This window comes from Primulina eburnea, chromosome 2 (assembly GCF_022965805.1).
Source record: "Primulina eburnea isolate SZY01 chromosome 2, ASM2296580v1, whole genome shotgun sequence".
NCBI lineage: Eukaryota > Viridiplantae > Streptophyta > Magnoliopsida > Lamiales > Gesneriaceae > Primulina > Primulina eburnea.
The window spans coordinates 6,055,187-6,078,870 of NC_133102.1; the positions used below are offsets into that span (position 1 = coordinate 6,055,187).

At 35.6% G+C, this 23,684-nt stretch overlaps 3 protein-coding genes across 3 annotated transcripts; 2 read left to right on the top strand and 1 right to left on the bottom strand.

Annotated features, from left to right (window-relative positions):
* Window positions 1-7,191: 7,191 nt before the first annotated feature.
* Window positions 7,192-8,646, top strand: LOC140824524 (uncharacterized). Its single transcript, XM_073186104.1, has 2 exons — window positions 7,192-7,952; window positions 8,129-8,646. The coding sequence occupies exons 1-2, from the start codon at window positions 7,267-7,269 to the stop codon at window positions 8,559-8,561; spliced, it is 1,119 nt and encodes a 372-aa protein (XP_073042205.1). The 5' UTR covers window positions 7,192-7,266; the 3' UTR covers window positions 8,562-8,646.
* Window positions 8,647-10,746: 2,100 nt separating this feature from the next.
* LOC140824525 (uncharacterized) lies at window positions 10,747-11,069 on the top strand. Its single transcript, XM_073186105.1, has one exon. The coding sequence runs from the start codon at window positions 10,853-10,855 to the stop codon at window positions 11,057-11,059; it is 207 nt and encodes a 68-aa protein (XP_073042206.1). The 5' UTR covers window positions 10,747-10,852; the 3' UTR covers window positions 11,060-11,069.
* A 4,056-nt stretch (window positions 11,070-15,125) lies between these two features.
* On the bottom strand, window positions 15,126-19,948 carry LOC140822777 (protein ULTRAPETALA 1). The gene is made up of 4 exons (XM_073183651.1): window positions 19,830-19,948; window positions 19,256-19,531; window positions 17,613-17,934; window positions 15,126-15,543 (listed from the first exon to the last, which is right to left on the bottom strand). The coding sequence occupies exons 2-4, from the start codon at window positions 19,494-19,496 to the stop codon at window positions 15,369-15,371; spliced, it is 738 nt and encodes a 245-aa protein (XP_073039752.1). The 5' UTR covers window positions 19,497-19,531; window positions 19,830-19,948; the 3' UTR covers window positions 15,126-15,368.
* Between the last annotated feature and the right edge of the window lie 3,736 nt (window positions 19,949-23,684).

Sequence of the window (23,684 nt, forward strand, 5' to 3'; positions counted from 1 at the left end):
TGTGCAGATTTCGAAAGCCGATCAATAATCACCCAAATAGCATCACAGCCCTTGGGCGAACGAGGTAAATGAGTCACGAAATCCATAGCAATATGTTCCCAATTCCATTTCGGGATTTCAAGACTATGGAGCAATCCTCCCGGTTTCATTCTCTCGGCTTTCACTTGCTGGCAGACAAGACATTTCGAAATAAACTCAGCAATGTCCTTCTTCATACGTTTCCACCAGAATTGAGGTCTCAATGTCAAATACATCTTCCGACCTCCAGGGTGAATACTGTATTTGCTACAATGTGCTTCACGAAAAAGGGCAGATCTCAAATCAGAATCATCAGGAACTACCAGCCGACCATTAAGTCGTAAAGAACCATCAGAAGAAATCTGGAATCCAGACTGATGTCCTGCAGATACAAGTTCTTTCGACTTTTGGATCTGAGCATCGCTTCGTTGGGCCTTTCGAATCTTCGATATCAAATTTGGCTCAATTTGCAATGCTGAAACAGTGACAGAATTCCAATTCGAGTGAAAAGTCCAACCAGAAGTACATATATCATCATGTACCTTGGCGACACTAACAGAAGCTAGAACAGAATCATAAACTTTACGGCTCAGGGCATCCGCAGTAACATTCACCGATCCAGGGTGATATTGAATCTCACAATCAAAATCCTTCAGGAGATCCATCCACCTGCGTTGCCTCATATTCAAATCAGATTGAGAAAAGAGATATTTCAGACTCTTATGGTCTGAATAGATAACAAACTTTTCTCCGTACAAGTAATGGCGCCAAATCTTCAAAGCAAACACAATGGCGGCCAATTCGAGATCATGAACAGGATAACGTGTTTCATGAGATTTCAAATGATGAGACGCATAAGCAACCACTTTGCCATGTTGCATCAGAACACAGCCCAAACCTTTACCCGACGCATCTGTACACACCACAAATCCTCCGGTACCTGAGGGAATAGTAAGCACAGGTGCTGTGGTTAATCTCGTCTTCAATTCAAGAAAACTAGCTTCACATTCATCTGACCAAATGAATCTCTGATTCTTCTGTGTCAGTTGAGTAATAGGTTTAGCTATCTTCGAAAATCCTTCAATAAAACGACGATAATATCCAGCTAAACCCATGAAGCTTCGGATCTCAGGAACATTCGTAGGTCTCGGCCAATTCAATACAGCTTCGACCTTCGAAGGATCAACAGATATGCCATGTCTCGAAATGACGTGGCCCAGAAATACCACTTTGTCCATCCAGAATTCACATTTGGACAATTTGGCATACAAATGACTAGTACGAAGAGTTTGAAGTACCAGTCTCAGATGTTCAGCATGCTCCTTTTTCGATTTCGAATACACAAGAATATCATCAATGAAAACAATAACGAATCGGTCTAGATAATCTCGAAAGACACGATTCATTAAATCCATAAAGATAGCACGAGCATTCGTAAGACCAAAAGGCATAACCAGGAATTCATAGTGGCCATACCTCGTACGAAAAGCAGTTTTGGGCACATCTTCGTCTCGAACTCGTACTTGATGATACCCAGAACGAAGATCAATCTTCGAGTATACAGAAGTACCTTGAAGCTGATCAAACAAATCATCAATACGCGGAAGTGGGTACTTGTTTTTCACATTAGCCCGATTCAGTTGTCTATAGTCGATACACATTCGCATAGTACCATCTTTCTTTCGAACAAATAAAACTGGAGCTCCCCAAGGTGATACACTCGATCGAATATATCCCTTATCGAGAAGATCCTGTAATTGTTCTTTCAATTCTTTCAATTCCAGGGGTGCCATGCGATAGGGAGCTTTAGAAATAGGCGCAGTCCCCGGCACAAGATCAATACTAAACTCAACTTCTCGATGAGGAGGAAAATCAGGAATCTCATCGGGAAATACATCCGGGAATTCTTTCGCAACTGGAATCTCAGATAAAGAAGATTCCTTCTTCGAAATATCAATAGCGTAGATAAGATAACCCTCATCTCCGCTAGTCAACAATCGAGACATTTCCAAGGAAGATACCAATGGAATTTTGGCTTGGGAACCCTTGCCATAAAAATTCCACTTGGGTCCATCAATAGGTCGAAATCGAACTACTCCATGACAACAATCAACAGTAGCTCGATTCGTCATCAAGATATCCATGCCAACAATACAATCAAAGTCGTGCATAGGGAGGACAATCAAATTCAGAAATATCACATTATCCTCATATATCAATACACAATTATGCACAACTTTCTCAGACAATATAATCTTCCCTGCTGGCGTGGCTATCGACAAAGTATCATACAACGGGGTACACTCAATATCGTGAGATGCAACAAATGCATGAGATATGAATGAATGAGATGCTCCTGTATCAAATAAAACACGTGCAAGATAATCGCAAAGCGTGCAAATACCTGCAATCACACCTCCAGGAGCTTCTCTCGCCTGATCCTCAGTCATGACATACACTCTCACTTGGGGAGGAACTTGGGCACTCTGACCACCCAGTCCTCGATATCGTGGGACACTCGACTGCTGAAAATATGGAACAGGAACAGCAGGTCTCATCATACCAGGGCCACCTCTAAATCCTGGCTGGGGTTGAGCAGAAGTCGTACCCCTGTTTGGACATACTCGAGAGAAATGGCCTTCCTGCCCACATTGATAACAAGTACCAAACATACCTCGACACTGCTCGATATTATGTTTGCCTCCACAATGACTACAGTAGGGAGCAATCACAGGACTCCCTCGCTGTGATCCACTCGAACTCGAAGAAGACGAAGAAGCAGAGCCAGTCTTCTTGAACTTCTTACCCCTCGGTCGCAAAGTAGACTGCTGAGCTGACACCGGTGGTGGAGGAGTATACTGTGGACCTCCCCGCCTAAGTCCAGCCTCGGCTGTCTTAGCTCGTTCAACTGCCTCTGCGTAGCTGGTAGGCAATCCAGAAACAACATATGTGTACAAAGCAGGATGTAAACCGTTTACAAACCTGTTATATTTTGCCCTCGCATTCCCAGCTACGTGAGGTGCATACTTCAACAAAGTAGAAAATTTTGAAGCATACTCTGCAACAGACATCGTTCCCTGCTGCAGGTTATTGAATTCATTCTCCTGAGCAGTATAATACGAAGGAGGAGAATACTGCTCCAAAAACTGGGCCTTGAAGACATCCCATATGACTTCAGTCCCGGCCTCTTTCAGTCCAATCTCAGCGGCTTCCCACCAAGATTTAGCTCGGTCCTTCAACTGATACAAAGCAAGTTTCAGTCTCCGAGCCTTGGAATACTCAACAATATTAAACAAGTGCTCGATGTCCTTCAACCAGGCCTCAGCTCGTTCAGCACTCTCAGTGCCAAAGAACCTTGGTGGTTTCAAATCCTGGAATCGAGCCATCACAACATCCATGGACAATCCTTCAAATTGCCCAACAATCCTCTCAGTACTGCTACTCGCAGTTTCATTTGTGTGATCCATCTACAAATCAAAAGATGAATATCACAATTTCATATTAATTTCATAATCTCATCGTCTCATATCATTATCTCATATTATCAATCTCATCGGATACTTACTCAATTCAAATCACATAAGAGCAAGTAATACAAATAAATCAAACACATACGCACAATTCATTTGTGCCTATTCAAGTGTACACAAGACTCAATAGAGCATTCCCAGCTATGCTCTGATACCATCTAGTGTGGGGCCCTTAGCTCCTAATCGTTATTATAACACAATTTGATTAGGGTTAAGTAATCACAGCGGAAAACGGGTTTAAAATTTCTTTTACGACGAGCCCAAAACATCTCTTCTAGATTTATAATACTAAAAATAGTATTTAATCTCAAATCATAAAACATGCCCACACGAAATCAAAACCAATCATAAACAAACAACTCATATCCTCGGGACATGCCCCGGTATATAGATACATATACATATATACTAGGAACAAGACATATACATAAAACCTCAGCCCAAGCTGTGGCTCCCTCCAGAAGTACCCTCTCTGGTCTCCTGATGTCCTGGAGTACCTGCCATTGTCCACACACAAAGACAACAACAGCCCCCCTTGGGGGTGAGCAAAGCTCCGTATGGAACAACCAATCATATATACCACAGATATCTAAACAATGATATATGGTATGCAATGCATGTATGTCGTGGAGGTATCAGGTCAAATGCCCATCCACTGAGCACATGTCAGAATCAATCGAATCGCTATCAAATCAAATCAATGCTCGAGCTGGCACACCGGCCGATATGGGAATACACGTATGATAGCGTCGACGAAGCGCCATCAATCCCACATCTCATATCCAATCATATGGGGCCACAATTGTCTATGCTTTACGGGTCATATAATACCGGCATAGCGATTGTGTTCACAAACCCCGGAATCCAATCAAATCATATCAGGGTATCCAAGGATCATAGCTCAACGTGCATGTCATGTATCGATGTATGCATAAAATGATGTGTGTTAACAAAACATTTATTGGTACATCGATACTCAAATCTCAATGTCATGTATGCCACATCAAATCATCAAATAGGCACATAGACACGTATTCCAATCCAATCCAATCAATCCAATCATATATCATATAATACAGATACCTGTCGTATGTTACCCGGTCGCAACATACCTCAGTTCTTCGTTCCAATTGATGTAGCCTGAAGATATTGATATAACACTTTATCTACATCAATAGCATACTCATTCCAATCAATAACATATTCCAAAATCACAAATATGGGTTTCAAATATCATTTGAAACTTCAAAAATTCATATCAAATCATAATCATATCATAATTCAATTCCGACTTCGAATACGAGTTTATTGTCGGTTATTCTACTACATATCAGAAATTCAACTTTAAATACATGCTATTCCAGCACCTTGATATTTAAAGCTGCTGAAACTAGAAGAAAATTACCTCAGTCTGAAGACCTCGACGCGACGATCACAAATATATAATTTGTCTCGCGTTTAGACAACGTCTCGAAGTCAAATCGGAAGAAAGAATTTCGAAATCTCTCGTGTCTCTCAAAGTTGCTGAAAGTTAAATGAGAAAGAAAACAATTGGCAACTTGATCTTATCATTCCACCGCTTCGGCGCTCGGGCGGTAGAATTCTCGCGCCCGAGCGCGAGACATTCTGCCCCGAGTCTCAAATGCACCGCGCTCGGGCGGTCAAAAACTACCGCTCGGGCGCAGCATGTTCTGCCCAAATGCTCGCAATTCTCACCTTGGCGCTCGGGCGGTAATTTTATACCGCTCGGGCGCCACATGTTTTGTACAAATTATTAGTTTTTGTACTATATTGGCGTCCGGCCTTTCAAATCAAGTTCGTACAACGTAAATTCATATACAATATTCATTTCTCAATTCATTGTCATAATATACTTCATATACCTAGTCACATGACAATTTCATTAATTATCGATAATCATATGAGATTTACGATAATACGATACACGGTCCTTACATAATGATAATAATTTGTTGGAGATAAATGAATAATGAAGAGAGTGATGAGTTGGTAAAGGGAAGTGAGATGTCTTAATGTGACTTATCTCACATTGAGAAAATCACCAAATGAAGTTTCCCTAATAAGCTCCAAGTTGAGACAAGGGTTTGGGCCCCAAAGAGTACCAGAAGTTTTTAGAAGGGGGAAGACGCTAATAGGTTGTGTCTCGGTGAAACATACACGCGCGCGCTCGTCTCGGGTCGGTCGGTTTGGTACGGTGCGGTCTTTGACCAAAGTTAATCTTTTTAGACCAAATTTATTTCGAAATTAAATTTTAGCTCAACAAGAATGCACAACAGTGTGCATTGTGCATGCACTCGGGCAATACTGGGCGCGCGGATGCGTGCATGTCACTGGACTTCGAGCATCTGGCCAGAACAGGGTGCGCGGCCGCGCGGCTTCTCGCTGTGCGCGCAGCTTGCGAGGCAGTATGCTGCGCGCGTATTGTCGTGCGGCTGCGCGCGCAGCACTGATTCTGGAAAGTTGCGCGTCCCTTGGCTATAGTGGCATATGTTCTTGGTTGGTTTTGGCCCAACCATTGTATCCCTTCGCTAAAATCGAGTCTCTTCAAAGCAACCGGTCTTGAGAGACGTGTCTCCTCAACACAACCGATGATCGTCTATAAATAGTCCCTCCATTTGTTTGTTCAAGGCTGCTGAATTTTTGTTGCTCTCATTTCTCATATTGCTGCATATTTTCGTTTGGCACTTGAAAGCTTTTGCATACTTTTGTTCGCTGAATTCGAGATTTGTAGTGCTGCAATATCTCGAAGTGAAGTCGTTGTATATTGGGGACGATTGCCTGCAACGTATAGCACTTTGATACGGGCAATTTCGTCTTGCGGAGAAAGGATCCTCCTTACCTCGACTTGATACTTTTGCTACTGTTGTTCGAGATTCAAGACCCAAGTTTCAGAAACGTAGAGAAGAGGTAACAAATAATTAACTCACTTACTATTATATTAGTTGTTGCTTCATCCATGGATAGTTTTGTGAAATATAAAATTCAACTTCTAACACATCGATTTTTATGTTGACGACGAGACCTCGTAGTCATTATCTTTATGATGTGTGCATGAAAAACCTATCATATGCTTAATAGTTTACAAATCACACGAGTCAGTAACCGCAGACAAACAACCCAAATGGAGAAAACTATGTGGGATTCCAACTTGGTAACAATATTTTTTTGGAATTGGAAGCACATGGACATGCTAGCTAGTTTGGACATATCCCATTCCTAATTCAAACACGTTCACTTTAAAACCAGATTTATATTGTGGCAACGGATGGATCATTGGGGGGGCGACGGATTAATACAGTAGTATTGGTGCTTTTTCTTTGAGTTATTGAGAAAATTTAGTTAATGTAATATAACTTAATCATGTCCGATCTTCTTCAAATATTATTTTTCGATACAAAAATTGTTGGTTCTCGAAAATGCCAACAAAATTTATTCTGCAAAATATCCCAACGTTATCCCCGAAATAACAAGAACATGGCATAGAAATTGTCACCCTATGCTTCATATTTTTTAAGATAACAACAGAAACAGAGTTATCAAATGACCATTGTAGTTTACGCCCGATCACTTATTTAGGCCTTGTGCAAAGAATCAAAATCTCTTTACCTTCTCCTGGCGTGTAGAATATGGTCTATAGCAAGACCATAGCCACAATCTAGCGTTTCTTTTTCGTCCGAAATATATATAGGAATCGAACATGGGTTCGCTTTCGCGATTCTCTGGACGCTCCTCCGACGCTTCCGAGACTCGTAACTATCTGATCTACGCAATTTTTTGCTTCAAGGATGCGTCTTCCAATATCTCGAACTTCATAGACTGTTACGATCCATCTAACAATTCGTGGCATCGGGTCACGTCCATACCAGAGTGTACTTCAAGCCTCGGGGACAACCTTGTTCTAAAGGATTTTGCGATGGTTTCGATAGGACACCATATTTACATTATCGGCGGTCGTCTTTGTCGAAAGGTGGTGGGATCAAATGGCACTGACATTGTTGAGGAAAAAGACGTAATGGTCCTTAACTGCGTTCGCAGGTACGACACGAGGACGGATTCTTGGGGCACATGCAAACCGATGAATTCACCGAGATTCAACTTCGCCTGCACGGTCTGTGGCGACAAAATCTACGTTGCAGGGGGGCAAGGTACATTAGATCAAGCTAGGGGGATCTCATCTGCAGAGATGTATGACACAAGTTTGGATGAATGGAGATTTCTTGCAAACATGAGTACAAAAAGATACAAGTGTGTAGGAGCCACATGGCAAGGGAAAATACATGTTCTGGGAGGATTTGCAGAGAAGGGAGATGACGGTGACAAAATCTCAGGTCCATTTATCATGACACGAAGTTCTGCGGAAGTCTATGACGCTGAACACGATAGGTAAGTAGTACAGGCGGAGCGGAAAGAAGGGCCTATTCTGGGTGGTGACTTTTGACCCTTCTTTCTCCCTTGTACTGTTGTGCATGAAATTATTATTTGTCGATATTTCATAAGTTGGAGTATTCAAAATAAGTGCCTTTTGATCTCCTTTGACTAAGTTTTTTTTCCCATTACAGCTGGAAATTTCTGGCTAGAATGTGGGATCTTGACATCCCTCCATACCAGATAGTCGCAATCAATGATAAGCTATTCAGCTCAGGGGACTGTTTGAAACCTTGGAAGGGACATATCGAGATTTACAACGAGACAGAAAAGATATGGAATGTAGTGCACGGGTCTCACTGCGACAATCTTTCGCAGAATTTCACTCAAGATAATCAAGTTGCACCGATGCGGAGGATGTACCTGACTATGGCACCGATAGGGAACCAGCTGTATTTCTTGACGGGATACAAGGTTCCTGGAGGGGAGTCACGACTGAGAAACGAGGTGCACGTCTTTGACACGGCCTCGAACGGATACGGATGGCGGAGTTTCGAGCCCGTAATGGAGGAAAGGGAAAAGGAGCTCTGTGGTCATTGTTGTGTGCTCATGAAACATGTCTCTTGAGGGTGAGACATTACTTTGTTCATTTCAGTACCATGGCAAGCAGAAGTCGAGTAATCAATCATTGGGCAACAAGTCTATTGAAAGCTTAATATATAGAAAGCATGTCCCAACAATTTTTATTCGCCATTTATAAAGATGTAAACAAACCAAACCGTTCGCGAGCTATTTGGAGCTCGGCTCGATAAAAAGCTTGTTTGAGTTCGTTTGTTAATCATATCAAACCAAGCTCAATCTCGATTTTGAGCTCGACAACTTAATCAAACCAAGCTCAAGCCTAAGTGTATTCGGCTCGTGAGCTCGCAAACATGTTCGTTAATAGGCTCGCGAGCTCGAACTCGGCTTGGCTCGTTTAGGTGGCTCGTAAGCTCGAGCTTGACTCATTTGTTGAGTTGACAAATAAAAATATTAGTACTAATAAAAGTTAAATTTTTATGTCTAATATAAAATTACTTCATAGATATTTAATTTTAACAAGCTCGAATCAAGCTCAAATTCGAGCTCAATTATATGTTTTAAGAGCTCGAAAACAAGCCGAGCTCAAGTCAGGCTTGTTAAATATGATAAACGAGCTATTAATAAACCAAGCTCGAACCCGGCTTGATTAACATGATAAACGAGCTTTTAACGACTCGAACTCGAGCTTTTCACAAGCTTAGTAATTTCAAGACAAGTCGAATTCTAGCCTGATGATAAAAGCTTGAATAAAGTTCGAGCTTGAGCTCGAGCTCTATCAATCTTAAACGAGCCAAACTCAAGCCAGATGATAAAAGCTCGAATCAAGCTCGAGCTCGAGCTTGAGTTTGAATTAATCTTAAACGAGCCAAGCTCAAGCCTGATACTGTTCGGCTTGGTTTAAATCATTTACATCCCTAGCCATTTACAACATACCTTATCCTTCGTTTGTTAAAAGTTATAGCTAATGATGAAAATTTAACATGAAAGAAGCACATGGTTACAAACATCATGTTTCATTCGTGGGCATCTTTGGATAGCTAAGAAACTGAACTGTCTCATTTTCAGTTATAGCTAAGAAACTGAACTGTCTCATTTTCAATTTCCAAAATGAAGTATTGCCTGGAAATAAAATAATTTTTTAAACATAAAAATTGGAAAATTGCCTCTTAAATCAATCAATATTTATTATCTATGTATCATAAGTGTCAGTAAATTAGCTGTTCGAGGGGAACAAGTTTGCCGTGGGTCTTAAAGGATGGCCCATTTCCCCCTCAACGTCTCAATCGTTGTATCAACTGCACCGAGTTGGCCCAGAGCGCTGGATTGCCACCCGGACTCCAGTTCAACAAAATTAGCCTCCATCGGACCGATGAATTCATCATTACTATTAATCCCAACCGTTCATTTTGGGCTATGTAGGCTAATGTGATGTTTATGGTATGATGTTGTTTTCTTCGATATTTGAATGTAAGTTTGAATATAATTATGTAAATCAAATCTTTTGAGTCGTACGACAAAGTGGTTGACGTATTTTATAATAATAATAATATTAATTTTATATATATTTTTCGATATTTAAGTATTACGCTATAGACCAAACTTTTCGAATTTATATACCATTATTTCACTTAAAAATTCGGTATTGTTACTGTACTGTATCGAAATTTGGTACATAAAAATTCCGTAAATTCTATATTTTTCTGTACGGTAATATCGATATACCAAAAATTCGATATTTTTCCTACTCATACATATAATGTGAAAATATTGCTTTAAAACAACTCATATATATACAATTTCATGGGAACAATCTACAATTTTGATTATCCGAGGACCAAAATGTAAAGAGTAAGTCACGAATATTTATCTGTGAGACGAGTCCATCTTACCGATATTCACAATAAAAAGTAATACTCGTAGCATAAAAAATAATAATTTTTCATGAATGACCCAAATAAAAAATCTGTCTCACAAATATAACATGTGAAACAATCTCACACAAATTTTTGTCAAATCTAAAACATGTCAACAATCATTCTGAAAACTTTTTTCCAGAAAATAATATGGAAATATAATAATATTCATTTTCTGAACACTACCTGTACGCGGATTAAACCAGTGAATTTAAAAAAGAAAAAAATCAAGTAGTAAAAAAATTTAAAGAACATATCTACCATCCAACTCCCTTAGCTAATGCCTATATAATACGTACCCTCCTCTTTATGAAACATAACCTAACAAAAGCACTCTCTTGCAGAACTTCTTCCCTCTCATTTTCTTTATTTTTTCCCATCAGAAATATAAAATATAATTTCAGTAGCAAGCAGAAAAAAGAAATGGTGTGCTTCTGTTTTCTTGTTGATCAAACAAAAAAGGTCAGGCGGAGCAAGCCCGCCGCCGGGATATGCTCACGGTGCGGCGGCGGCGCCAGCGTTGCGGACATGAAGACGGCCACCAGGTTCTGTCATGTGCCATTCTACTGGAGAACTTGGAGGGCTATTATTTGCACCTTCTGTGGTGCCATGTTAAGGTCGTACCATTAAAATATTGTTTTTTTTAAAAAAAAATTATTGGTATTTATTTTTATTTTATTTTTTGGATTTTTTTTGTATTTTGGTTTGTATTATTAGTGAATGTTATGTTTTTAATTATTGTATTAGTATGACATTGTTTTTGCTAGTGTTAGTAGCTAGTTATTACATAAACAGTTTTGATATGTTGTTCATCCCTACTGCTGTGGCGTAAATGAAATGTGACTCATCCATTGATATACATTTTAGAAATGCTTTATCATATCGAATAGATGAATGTCAACAAATATGTATTTGATTAGCAGACAACGTATCAAAATTGTTTAGATAAATGTCATATTTATTATACGTTTATTTACACTCGAACTAATACCTATTTCAAACTTAGATCTGAAATGTACGTTCCTGATTTCTTTGATTTCATTTTAATCATAAGCTTAATTTCAATTTCATGCTAAATATTTTTGGATATTGCTTGTAATACTTAATTAGTTCATTGAAAAAAAATTGTTTTCCAAGCTCATGTGTTCGCATATATGGGAAAAATATGTTCTTAACAACAATTTATTATTATCAAATAATAAATTAGATGACTTAAATTATTTACCTATATTACAGCTAAAAATAGTTGCCCCCCCATGGCGGTTGGCGATATGAAGTTCATACAAATTTGAATTTCTCTATATATATATATATTGTAAATGAAAGATTGAGTTGTTGGAAAAATTAAATGACTCACGGAGTGAAATATGAATGCAAGTTTAAGTAGCAAGTGGTCCAACTCTAGATAAAATGTATGGTTGTTGCGCAAAATATGTGACAATATTAAATATTTGATTGAATAATATTTTAATATATATTATATTTGATTGAATATTATTTGACTGCACAACGTGTGTGTATATATATATATGGAAGATTTCATCCTATCTTGTGGGACACTGCCTCATAAAAAGATCAAATGTTCATATTTATACACATATATGAGGTCCACCAATTTCTTTAAAATCAATGGCCCAGATCCTATAGGAGCAGTGCCCCACACAGGGGCGGATCTAGAATTTCAACTCTGTGGGGGCCGCTTATAAAATACGGACAAAATATTAAAAGAATAAAGATAAAAATTTCATCGGTTATATTCAACTAAATATAAATAGTACGTTTAAACAAAAAATCTAACTAAAAAGAATTCAATGTTCCTTAAAATTTTCAAACTCTTCAAGTAATAACATGTATACAAATATTTTAAGCAATTTCTCTTTAAAAAAAATATCATCAATACATATGAGAGAAAATCATCATCTATTTTGCTCGAAAGCCTAGTTTTGACGATATTCATAGTTGACAATGACCGTTATGTATTAACAGTAGAAACTAGAAGAGTCCGCAAACTCAGCACCTGATAGTTGAAAATGTTTTTCATAGATAGATGATAAATGTAAAAGTAATAAAATATTAAAAAATTAAAAGTAAATCAATTATATAAAAAAAAAAGAAGCAAAATCTAGGATTGAACCCTGGGTTTATTGGTATAGAAACTATTGCCTTGCCATGAAGATACATTCTCTTTAATTTGTTGTGGTGGGTATATATATATATATATATATATATATATATATATATATATATATATATATATATATATATATATATATATATATATATATATATAGGGGGTTGGCTACACTTACAACCCAAATGGAAACCGAGCGTTTCGTGGTTCAAAAATGCCGAATCTCGTCTGAATCATCATTTGTCAGGACTCTTAGGCGTAAGTTCTTTGGCTTGGACAGGACATTTAGTACATGTCGCTATTCCTGGATCCAGAGGGGAGTACGTTCGATGGAATAATTTTTTAGATGTATTACCGCATCCCCAAGGGTTAGGCCCGTTTTTTACAGGTCAGTGGAATCTTTATGCTCAAAACCCTGATTCGAGTAGTCATTTATTTGGGACCTCTTTATATATATATATATATATATATATATATATATATATATATATATATATATATATATATATATAAAGAGGTCCCAAATAAATGACTACTCGAATCAGGGTTTTGAGCATAAAGATTCCACTGATATATATATATATATATATATATATATATATATATATATATATATATATATATATATTCAATTTTTCATATAGTAATATCAACTAAAAAAATTTAAAATTTTGGGGGGCCATGGTCCTTGTGTGCCCTACTCTAAATCCGCCCCTGGCCCCACAGATAGCGTCGAACCTTCCTATATATAGTGCAATGTCAACGTCTAGGAAAAACTCTTCTTCTCCTTATTTTTTTTTATTATAATTGTTTAATTATTACATATTAATTCAGTCAAAATAAATGACCACGTAAAATATCGAGATCTATTTACAGAAGTCAAAGATTAAAGCTTTCATAATATCGAAAAAAAAAATGTTACAAATTTGGTGCAAACAGCGTGTCGACTAATTCATGTAAGTTATTTCATTCAAAGAACATGACCTACAATGCTTTTGGAGCGTTTCAACAAACTAAGCACACACAAAATTTATGCGAATATATAAATAAATAGATTTTTTTTCGAGAAATTGGCCTTCAGTCTCCAGCCGTCGATTTTTTTTTTTTTGTGTTCAGTCACTGGGTACTTTTTTAGTACCACATTTCCACATGAAATGTACCATATTTACACATGAAGTGTACCACATTTTGTATGACATAGTACCGCAATTTTGTGGATAGAGAATGAATCCAAATAAATGTTTTGATTGAAGATTTTTTACCAAATTCTTTTTTTTTTATATATTTACGAAATAACTTTTTTGGGATAAAATAGTACAAATAATAAGTAGCGGTATATGTCTTTGTTATGCAGCTACACTTAGTTGGGTCAGAGAAGTCACATGCATACATATATAGATAAATATATTATATATATATATATATATATATATATATATATTTATGTTATTTATATGTATGTATATATACAACTGGATGCAACAAAAATAGAAAATTGATAAAATATAATTGTGCTAGCTGTATCTATTTAATATGATGGCATGGTAGTCCGATTAGCTTGCCTTTTCAATTTCAACACCACCATTATATTCGATCGACTCTTCTATATTATTCCTTTAGTTTTTCAATGGTTTGAATTTACTTGACACTTGGTTGACGTCTGTTTCTTAGGATATAACTGATAAAAACAATAATGATGGATCACAAATTATTTTAAATTCGATCACTGTTGGAAAATAGATGATTTAGAAAAATCAGAGAAAACTCAGAATGAGATTGTTTGAAAACTCGGTAAATTTATTGCAGGATATTATATTGTCAAAGTCAATAAAAAAATATATAAAAATTGATGTGAGATGATATCACAAATTAATAATATTGTTGGTCAAGTGACATTATTTCCACCTGAACATAACCACCATTCATTTGGCTTAAATAAAAAATTCAAAATTTCTTAAATATTATCTTGAAAAATAAATCAAATCGTCACCAATTAATTTCAGGGATGCATACCGATAAATGAAACTGTCACACATTTTTTCCTCGAACAATTTCCGAATTGGTGAAATAAATAAATGTTTGATCAGTAGTCATTAGTTTGTTTCTCCTATCAATATCTTCTCGTATACTTAGCCAATGCGATGTACTTGACCAGCATGATTTGTAAACTACTGCATTAGCTCGAAAGTTTACACAGTACACATCGATAAAATTTACTCAGTGCGCACTGATAAAATTTACCCAACGAGTTCTTACGTAATAATAATAAAAAAAACTTATTTTTTCTCCTCTCAGACTATTGGGTGTCCGATCATGAGTTCGATTTTCCATTTCAATATTTTCTCATATCATTCATATCCTAATAGATTTAATCGACTAACATGGTTCAAAGACTACCATATTAACATGTTTATCTAACACACACTGAAGATAACGACATCAGATTCCACATCATTAAAGAAACAAAAAACTCAATTTCTTTTCCTTGGTGTGATTTGCCATTTCTTCTATAAAAAAATAATTATTATTATAATAATAATAATAATAAAATAAAGAATAAAAAAATAAAGATTCGATCACTAAAATTGAATGATCAAAATTACTCCGGTTCTAGTTCAGGAAAAGCACAGAAATTTTGAAACTGTAATCTGAATTTCTAGCTACCACAAGGAGTAAATTTTCAGCAAATTCTGCTGCTTTCACTATGGATTAGGATACTAATCAAGAAAAATGAACCAACGGGAAATAAAGAAAGATAAATAAAGAAAAGACAAGACAATGAAGTAGAGCTGTATCTTTTTACTTCAATCAAGATTTAGCATTTGCAGTGAAATCCATGCAAGTCTGGCAGCAACAGCCCGAGAAACGGCAAGTCTGGCAGCCAAAACACACGCAGGTGGTGCATCCTTTGCAAGTTGGAGAGCGAGTGCAACCCCTATATACCCTCCGGCTCGCTCGCTCCTCGTCATCATCACATGTAATTCTGATACACATCAGCGAATCAGATGAAAATGGATGTGCATCTATCGAATGCTGCAAAACTAACGATCGTGCTAATTGATAAACGATCGTGCTAATTGATAACTCGATTTCTGTCACGCTCTAGGCTCACGTGATGAGTCTGTGTGCAACTAAGATTCTACGCAACGAGTCCATCGATAACTAATCCGCATCCATTATCATTTGCCCAAGTAATTAATCCAAATTACTATTCTATAGTTTTAGACAGTCAATTCATTCTTCTCCTTCAATGATGTCAAAGTGGTATACGAATACCACAATGGCCACTGCACACCATATCACACAATAACAACAACTATGAACCGGGACCACATTGTAACAGGGACAAACCTACTTCTAACTGCAAATGAAAAGCACTTCTTTTACCGTGCGGATATCATCTTGTAACTTTGAAATCCTATCTTTCCTCATAAACTAGTTGCTCACCTGTATATCTTATCTTGCATGTAAGATATACTCTAGAAAACTCAAGAGAACACGCTAGAAATCTCAAGAGATGATGGTACAAGGAAGATAGACGTGAAATAGGATCTCAAAAATTCAAATTCATGCGTAGATGGCTAGGTGATGAAGACACTGAGAAAGACACAATTTAAAAGATGAGTTTGCGCTGGAGTACCTAGACCCGTCCTGATGTAGTTTATTGGGTAAGGAGGAATACTTTGCACCACATAATATTTAGCTTAAAAGCTCATCAAAGAGAGAATACACTCAAACAAAATACCAGTTGATATTTTCAGGAAAAATAAGGCTCTTCTTTCAGTATCCTCTGATGACAAATACATTTAGAAATCTTTGGAAGATCATTACCAAGTGCAGTAACAAACAATGCAACATTCATGAAAAACATGCATGTTGAGACTTTGGCCGCAATAAAAGTTTTTGGGACAGTACGACTGTGATAATTGATTTCAAACAGTGACCAATCCAAAACATAATCAATCAACATACATACTTAAGACATCATCTGCATTATAATGTTGATAAAAAAAATACAACTTAGATTGAACCCCAAAGCTTGAAAATGCAAATTGAAACCATTATGCATAAGAAGATGAGGAATTTAACGAAGACTACTATAAATAATATCAACTTTATGTTGCATGACGTGAATCAGTTTACCAAGTGTAAGGAAGTGCTTACGTAGGAGAATATTATGTTTTCTCAAAGTAAAGCAGAAAGACAAAAGACATAAAAGGTGCCAGGAGTAGCCCTTTTATTTTTAGCTTGCTAGTCCAGTGGTGCGCACTCGGCAAAGTTTAGTCTTTCAAGCAATGACGATAAATAAATATAGAAAGCGCATGACATTCTCTGAGCTAGGCTTCCGTATACGAACTCCTAGGATGCAATCAGCATAGTCTGTGCATAAGCTGCTTAAGGATTATTATACGATTCAACGAGCAGAAGATTTACTAGAATATCTACTCTGAAGCTTCATGACATTTCTATTTCAAAAAAACATGTTGATACTTTAGTGACTTTGAAAAGTAACCTCAAATCAATGCAATGCCAAGAGTATTTTTTTTCTCAATAGGATACTGACAGAAAATTCTATTTTTAGATGAACATGAAGCACATTGTGATAATATCCTCACAATGATTGACCTCAAATCTTGATGATTTGCTATATTGAGATATCCTGGAGGAAACAATATCCCAACTAACCAATGTTCGAGTCCTTGAAGGGAAAACATAGTGGTTGAAGCAAAGAAAGGAAGATTCAAATGCAACTTAACAGCTTAAATTGCACAACTCTTAGAGTCAACAGGTAGCTAGCACACAAATATAAGCTTGTGGTTGAAATTTATTATCATGAAGGTATTTACTAACGCATACCAAAATGTATGATGTAGTGATCATGGGAAATAGTTCGGATTAAAGAACATTTTTATACATCCAAAAAGATTTTTTTGAGATAACAAGATGATAAGCATGTATAAATAGATATATTATTTAAAGCGCCATAGGTGGCTTGAAATTTAGTTATATCACCATGTAAAAATTTCATGATTTCAATGAGAAAAAGCATACTTGTCATGAGGCATATCACTGCATGTCCAGTTCAAACTTAGGAAAGCATCATGGTAAATCTGGCATTCTTCCTTGTTGCGAAGTCTGAACCTGCGCAATTTTTTACACTGACTGCATCGAATGAACTCATCACGATGACCGGTTTTTCCAGTTGATCTCTGTGATCCATTTGCATGTTTCGATGCTTCGTTGTAATACTTGAGCAGGGACGTCTTAAATATAGGAACTTTCTCTCCATCAACAATAATCCATATATTATTCTTCCATTTCCTAGCTGTTTCTCGTCCAGAATGCTTCTCAAATGCAGCTGGAGTTAACTTGTCTAATCACATAAATCCAGTTTTTTTCAGCAAAACCAATCAAAACAAAGTAAAGTTAATTATGATTAATTGAGTACTTAAACTGTGCTCCAGTCAGGAGCAGTAAATGATTATGTGCAGACTGCAGATGTAAGACATTTAATCAATGCATTTTCCGAAATACTTTGGCTACTTTATGTGACAAGAAAAGAAAAGTAGTAGGCAAATACACATCATTAACTAAACTTTATAATTTAAATACCATATTCCTTGGAAATCGAGCATGCCATACAGAAACTTTCAAGTAAACCGCGTTTAAGGCCACAAAATTTTGATTAGGTACATGACTAAAGCATACACAATATGGCATTACATGTATTATAATGAGCCAGACGATTAATTAAACTTTGGAAGACGTTTTAACTAACTCCGAAGTGGAACTGCACAACTTTCATAAAGAAGCTAAAAGAAATTCAGCTCTTGTCCGAGCTGTGATCCAAGACAATAACACAAAATGTATGCATTAACATAACTTGACTCCAAGAACTATATACGGTTGTCATCGATCTTGCTAAACTAACAGGCTTTTGAGTGGTTATTTCATAGAGAAAAATATATCCGACGCTTAGATCCTTGAGCAGAAAAGCTTAATTATTTATAAATTTCTATTAGCGTAGAATTCCAGGATAATAACTAAATATGCTGCCACATAGATAAGGTGGAATTTCAATCATCAAGCAGTCCTATTTCTCAGCCCCGTTTAATCAATCACAAGATTTGAACCAGATTTTACAGCAAAATGCAAACTGGGAAATCAAATCCACATACAAGAAAACCCAGAAGTAACATCCCACCAGCAAATAAAAGATTGCAGATTTCGTTTTCTTCAAACAGAACAACAGAGCTCTGCCTAAACCAAATTACATAAAATCATACTCGGAGAATGTGGTAGGTCGCCTCATCCACCGTATATGCTTTTGGTACCTCTCAAACTCCATAAAACACAATATTTGAATGAACAATCAGAATACATTAATCATGAACCACATGACGACATCCATAGCTAGAAACTGAAGCCTTCACCAAAAAAACAAGAACACACCAGTCCTATATGACAAATCAGAACACATTTTACATATAAACCAATCAAACCCCTAACTCTACTTAATAAAACCCATGTAACAAAGCCATCGAGACATTCATGCACCACATCAGAATCCCATTACTAGTAAAAATACTAGTTTTTCACGTGTTACAGGCACATTTTAATTTTATGCGTCGGAAACAACAAAGAACAGTCGTATGATAGTTCGCAAGTTCATAAATATAGATATAGTTACAAACCTTCTTGACAACCCGGGGTGCATTCGCAGCGAATTTCGAGTTCGCCAGAAGCGAAAACCCTAAGAGTCCCAACAGCATCTCCATAAGTGTGGCTTGTGCAGCCACACGTCACCATTACGTAATCATCACATCGCTGGAATCCACTAATGTCTCTCACTTCCTCATCGCTGAACAAAACGACTGCGCCTCCTCCTGCTCCACCATTATTCTCCATGTTTTTCCTCTTCCTATCTTCACTCATTATGTCTCCTCAAATCTCGTTTTCCCTTGCACACTCTGCGTCATAGCAAGAGAATAAAAAGGTCTGTGTGTGTGTATATATATACATACATACATATATATTTAAAAGGCAAAGGAAACAAAACCCACATCAGAAAACGCATAAAACAACGAAAACAATTGAATACACCGAATGGGTTCTCCGCCACTTGCGTGTTTTTGTGTGCGCATTTATGGATTATATGTATGCACACTCATTACATATACATTTACATATACCACTCACACACAGAAACACGCACACATATATACGTATACAGGCAATGTATATTGTAGAGAGAGAAAGAGGAAGAACCTAGAAAAGGGACTCCAAAGAGGGAGATTGTATCAGAAAGTACGCATCTCAAAAGAGGAGAGATCTGGTAGAGAGAAGCGTTGAAAAGGTGGAGCGATGGTGTTTTATAGAGCCCCTGTGTGTGTGTGTATGTGTGTGGATAGAAAAGAGAAAAGAAAAAAGAAAAAAGAAAAAAAGACAGTATTTATTTATTATTTATTTGGGGTTTGTTGATGAAATGAGAATTGTTTGTGTTTGGCAGAGAGAACAGAGCTGGCCAAACTAATGTCGTGCCCAATTTTCAATTTTTTTTTCATTTAATAATAATAATAATATATTATTATATTATATTAAATAAATGAAACCAAGAATTTGGAGTCACCGGCAGTAGTTGCCTCACATGACTCCGATGTGTGTCTATATATATATATATATATATATATAGTTTTGAAATGTTGCACGTTTATTGTGTATATTTATGTGAGCATCGATGATGTGTCACTTACTCATTAGAAGTAATGAAATATAAAAAATTTGCGCATCTAATGGATGAGTGACACATCATCTGTGTGCACAGTAAATGTGCAGGATATCAAAACTTTTATATATATATATATATATATATATATATGTGTGTGTGTGTGTGTGTGTGTGGACAATGACGGAGCCAGAAAATTGAGGTCAAGGAGGACAAGAACAAATATTAGCGAAGAAAATGAAAAAAAATATAATCAGTTTTAAATTTTTAAACAATGAAATTAAAAAAATAAGACGGACTCGATCGGTCACTAGATGTGGAAGTGGGTATGGCTTCGTGCAAGTGTTTGTTGCTCTTGTTTTAATATTTCTAGCAACTCGCACTAAAACTCTAGCTGTGATTTAAATAATAATAATAATTTTATTGCTTAAAATGAAGTTCAAATAAAATCAGCATAAAAAGCAATATAAACATATATATCTTATCGTTCGGGGTCCATGCCATATATTTTTCGATAGATTTTTTCGAAATAGAACATGTAAATTCATTATACAAGTAAGCATTAAATTTTGAACTTGAAAATTATCATTAGTTTCTACTTTACTAAATTTTAAAATAATTAAATAAGCTTGATATACACGACAAATTTAATGTCCGATTCCAGCAAGTGTCATTAGTCCAGACGCATGTTTCGAAATTGCCCAGAGCCTGAAATCACGAATAAGACCGTTAGAAAGAGTCCAGGAAGGTATCCCGACGTAGCACCTCCGACGCTCAAATCAGAGATTGAAGATATAAAGAAGGACAGCTAAGGGTGCTGCTGAAAAATAATATAATGAATTAATTAATTAAACACTCGAACCCGATATTTACAAGGAAATACTCGGGCCCGTCATGAGCCTGGCTTTCATTTGGACTATGGATTGACCAGGAGTAGTGGACCCATCTATGAGATATCAAGGCTAAAAATCTATACACGCAGAGATAATCGCATGTGTGAGTTATAATTAGTATATATAACGTGTTAGGCCATCTCCAATCATGGCACCACAATGGTGTGGCACCATTGTGGTGCCATGAAATTTCACTCCAATCCAGCACCAAAGTTGGCGCTGGATTGGAGCAACGACCAAAATTGCTCCACATAAATTTGCTGCGCCACATTTTTTTTTAGTTTTTTTTTTATTTTTATTTTTGTTTTTAATTTGATTAATTTTGTATTATTGTTTAATATCTAATTAATTAATATTTTTTTGAAATTATAATTTTTTTGAAATTTTAATTATAAAATTGTTAATATTTTGATTAGAAATTAATTAAGTGTAAAAATTAAAAATAAAAAAACACAGATTAAATTAATAATGCGTTAAAATGTTACAAATTACGAAAAAAAACAACAAAAATTACGAAACAATAAACAAACTACGACAACTAACAAACCATAAAATTACGAAACATAAAAAAAATTACGTCAAAAAAGATTGAGCATTTATGGGAACAATATAGTAATTCGAATATTTAATATTGTATTTTTGTTGTATTATTAATTTAATATCAAATAAACGTGTTTTTTTCAATGATATTTTGATTGTATTAACATATAGTTTGTATTAAATAATTGTACGTAAATCAAATAATTATTTCGTTATTATGAAATAATTAATTCACATTTTAATATATAAATTAAAATATTTAAATATATAAATTTTAATATATAAATTATAATATTTAATTATCATTATATTATGAAATTACAAATAATTAACATAAAACAGAAAAATTAATATTGAAAAAAAAAAGAATATTCTTGAAATATTCTATTGTAGTGTAAAATGTAGTGCAATGTGGTTGGAGATGATTTTAGTGTAACACCAATGTAGTGCAGAATGTAGTGCAGTGGATTGGAGATGGCCTTACTGTCACTATTACAAATTTTTAGTTCCAAATGTGAAACGTCGTCACTTGTATATACTTCACGAGTTTTTCATTCGCTAGTATATTAGGATCGGGGGTCTCTTCCTGTCTTTAAGAGGAAGCAGCGACGAGGGACTGATGAAGGAGAAGCCATGGTATTTTGTTTTAATTTTATCTGTATTTTTGAATTTTTAATGATCATATAACAACTAACGTAAAATCTTAATATAGAAAAAATTAAATTTTAACTTAATCTTTAAATATTTCAAACAAATATTATTTTAGATTAAAAAAATTATTATATACCTACAATCACGTGAACAAAACCCTAGGGCCTATAATAGTTTTGGTATTCTGGATACAACTAGAAATGACAATAATAGTTTAGATTAAAGTAAGAGTTCTTTCTCTTAAGATAGCATTGTCATGCACACAATGTTTACTAAATATGACAATTGTCTCCTATAATATAATGACTTCTTTTATGATGGTTATACCACAAAACACAAGAAATTCAAAAGTTTAGCAAGAATATCACTGATACATTTCACGTGTTTTTTCTTTCTCTGATATGCATGACAATTATTTTTTTAATTCAAAATTACACAAAACAGAAGAACCTATATCACGCGTGTGTTGTCGTATATGTGATTACTTGCTTTTAATGATATGTGTAATGTACATTAATCTTTTGAATCTGCAATCACATCATTCACAGTGTGCATTACTCTCAGTGTTATCTCGCTTCTAACAGTAGTTTCTTTCGTCTTCTCCTACACTTGAATCTATTACCTTCAGGTCAAATAGATAGAGTATCAATTGGAGCTAGTATCTCAATTGGTACTCACACTCAACAACATTTGTATTTGACCTAAAGTTATTTGAAATATAACTTTAAAGCTTTTATCATGTATGTATGACAAAAAAATATAAAATATCGAATTCAATTAGGATGGCCCATCTTTTTATTAGATTCTAATTTCTATATTATAATGTATATAATAATTGCAACTTTCATGGTGCATGCCCCCTTCCAATTAAGATAACAACAACAATTTTTTTTAAAAAAAAAACAGACAAGCAATCATGGAGGAACAGTACTTATGTTTGTGATTACCATAATATGACATCAAATGTGAAACAAATAGATTAATTAGAATTGTGTCTTTTTTTATTTTTTCATGGATGACACAAATAAGAGATTCGTCTCACAAAATATGACCCGTGAGATCGTCTCACACAAGTTTTTGTAAAAAAAAAAAAAAAATTAAAAGACAAAATACCCAAATGAATATACGATAAACCAAAGCCAAATAAACCGTTAAAATTCTTGTTCCAATATAATCCGATGTCGGATTGCTGCGAAATTAAATGCCCACTACTTTTACAAAAAAAATTCCGCCACTTTATAACATTGATTACCAATAAATTATTACTTGAAGTTTTTATTTTTTATTTTTTAAAAATGAATTTTGATTTGAAGA

Excerpts from the sequence above, each read along its gene's own strand:
- LOC140824524 (XM_073186104.1), top strand. The coding sequence starts at position 7,267 with ATGGGTTCGCTTTCGCGATTCTCTGGACGCTCCTCCGACGCTTCCGAG. Across the intron at positions 7,953-8,128 it reads TATGACGCTGAACACGATAG|CTGGAAATTTCTGGCTAGAA; the intron begins GTAAGTAGTACA and ends TTCCCATTACAG.
- LOC140824525 (XM_073186105.1), top strand. The coding sequence starts at position 10,853 with ATGGTGTGCTTCTGTTTTCTTGTTGATCAAACAAAAAAGGTCAGGCGG.
- LOC140822777 (XM_073183651.1), bottom strand. The coding sequence starts at position 19,496 with ATGAGTGAAGATAGGAAGAGGAAAAACATGGAGAATAATGGTGGAGCA. Across the intron at positions 17,935-19,255 it reads CACCCCGGGTTGTCAAGAAG|ACAAGTTAACTCCAGCTGCA; the intron begins GTTTGTAACTAT and ends TTATGTGATTAG. Across the intron at positions 15,544-17,612 it reads AGTGATATGCCTCATGACAA|AATTACATGTGATGATGACG; the intron begins GTATGCTTTTTC and ends GATGTGTATCAG.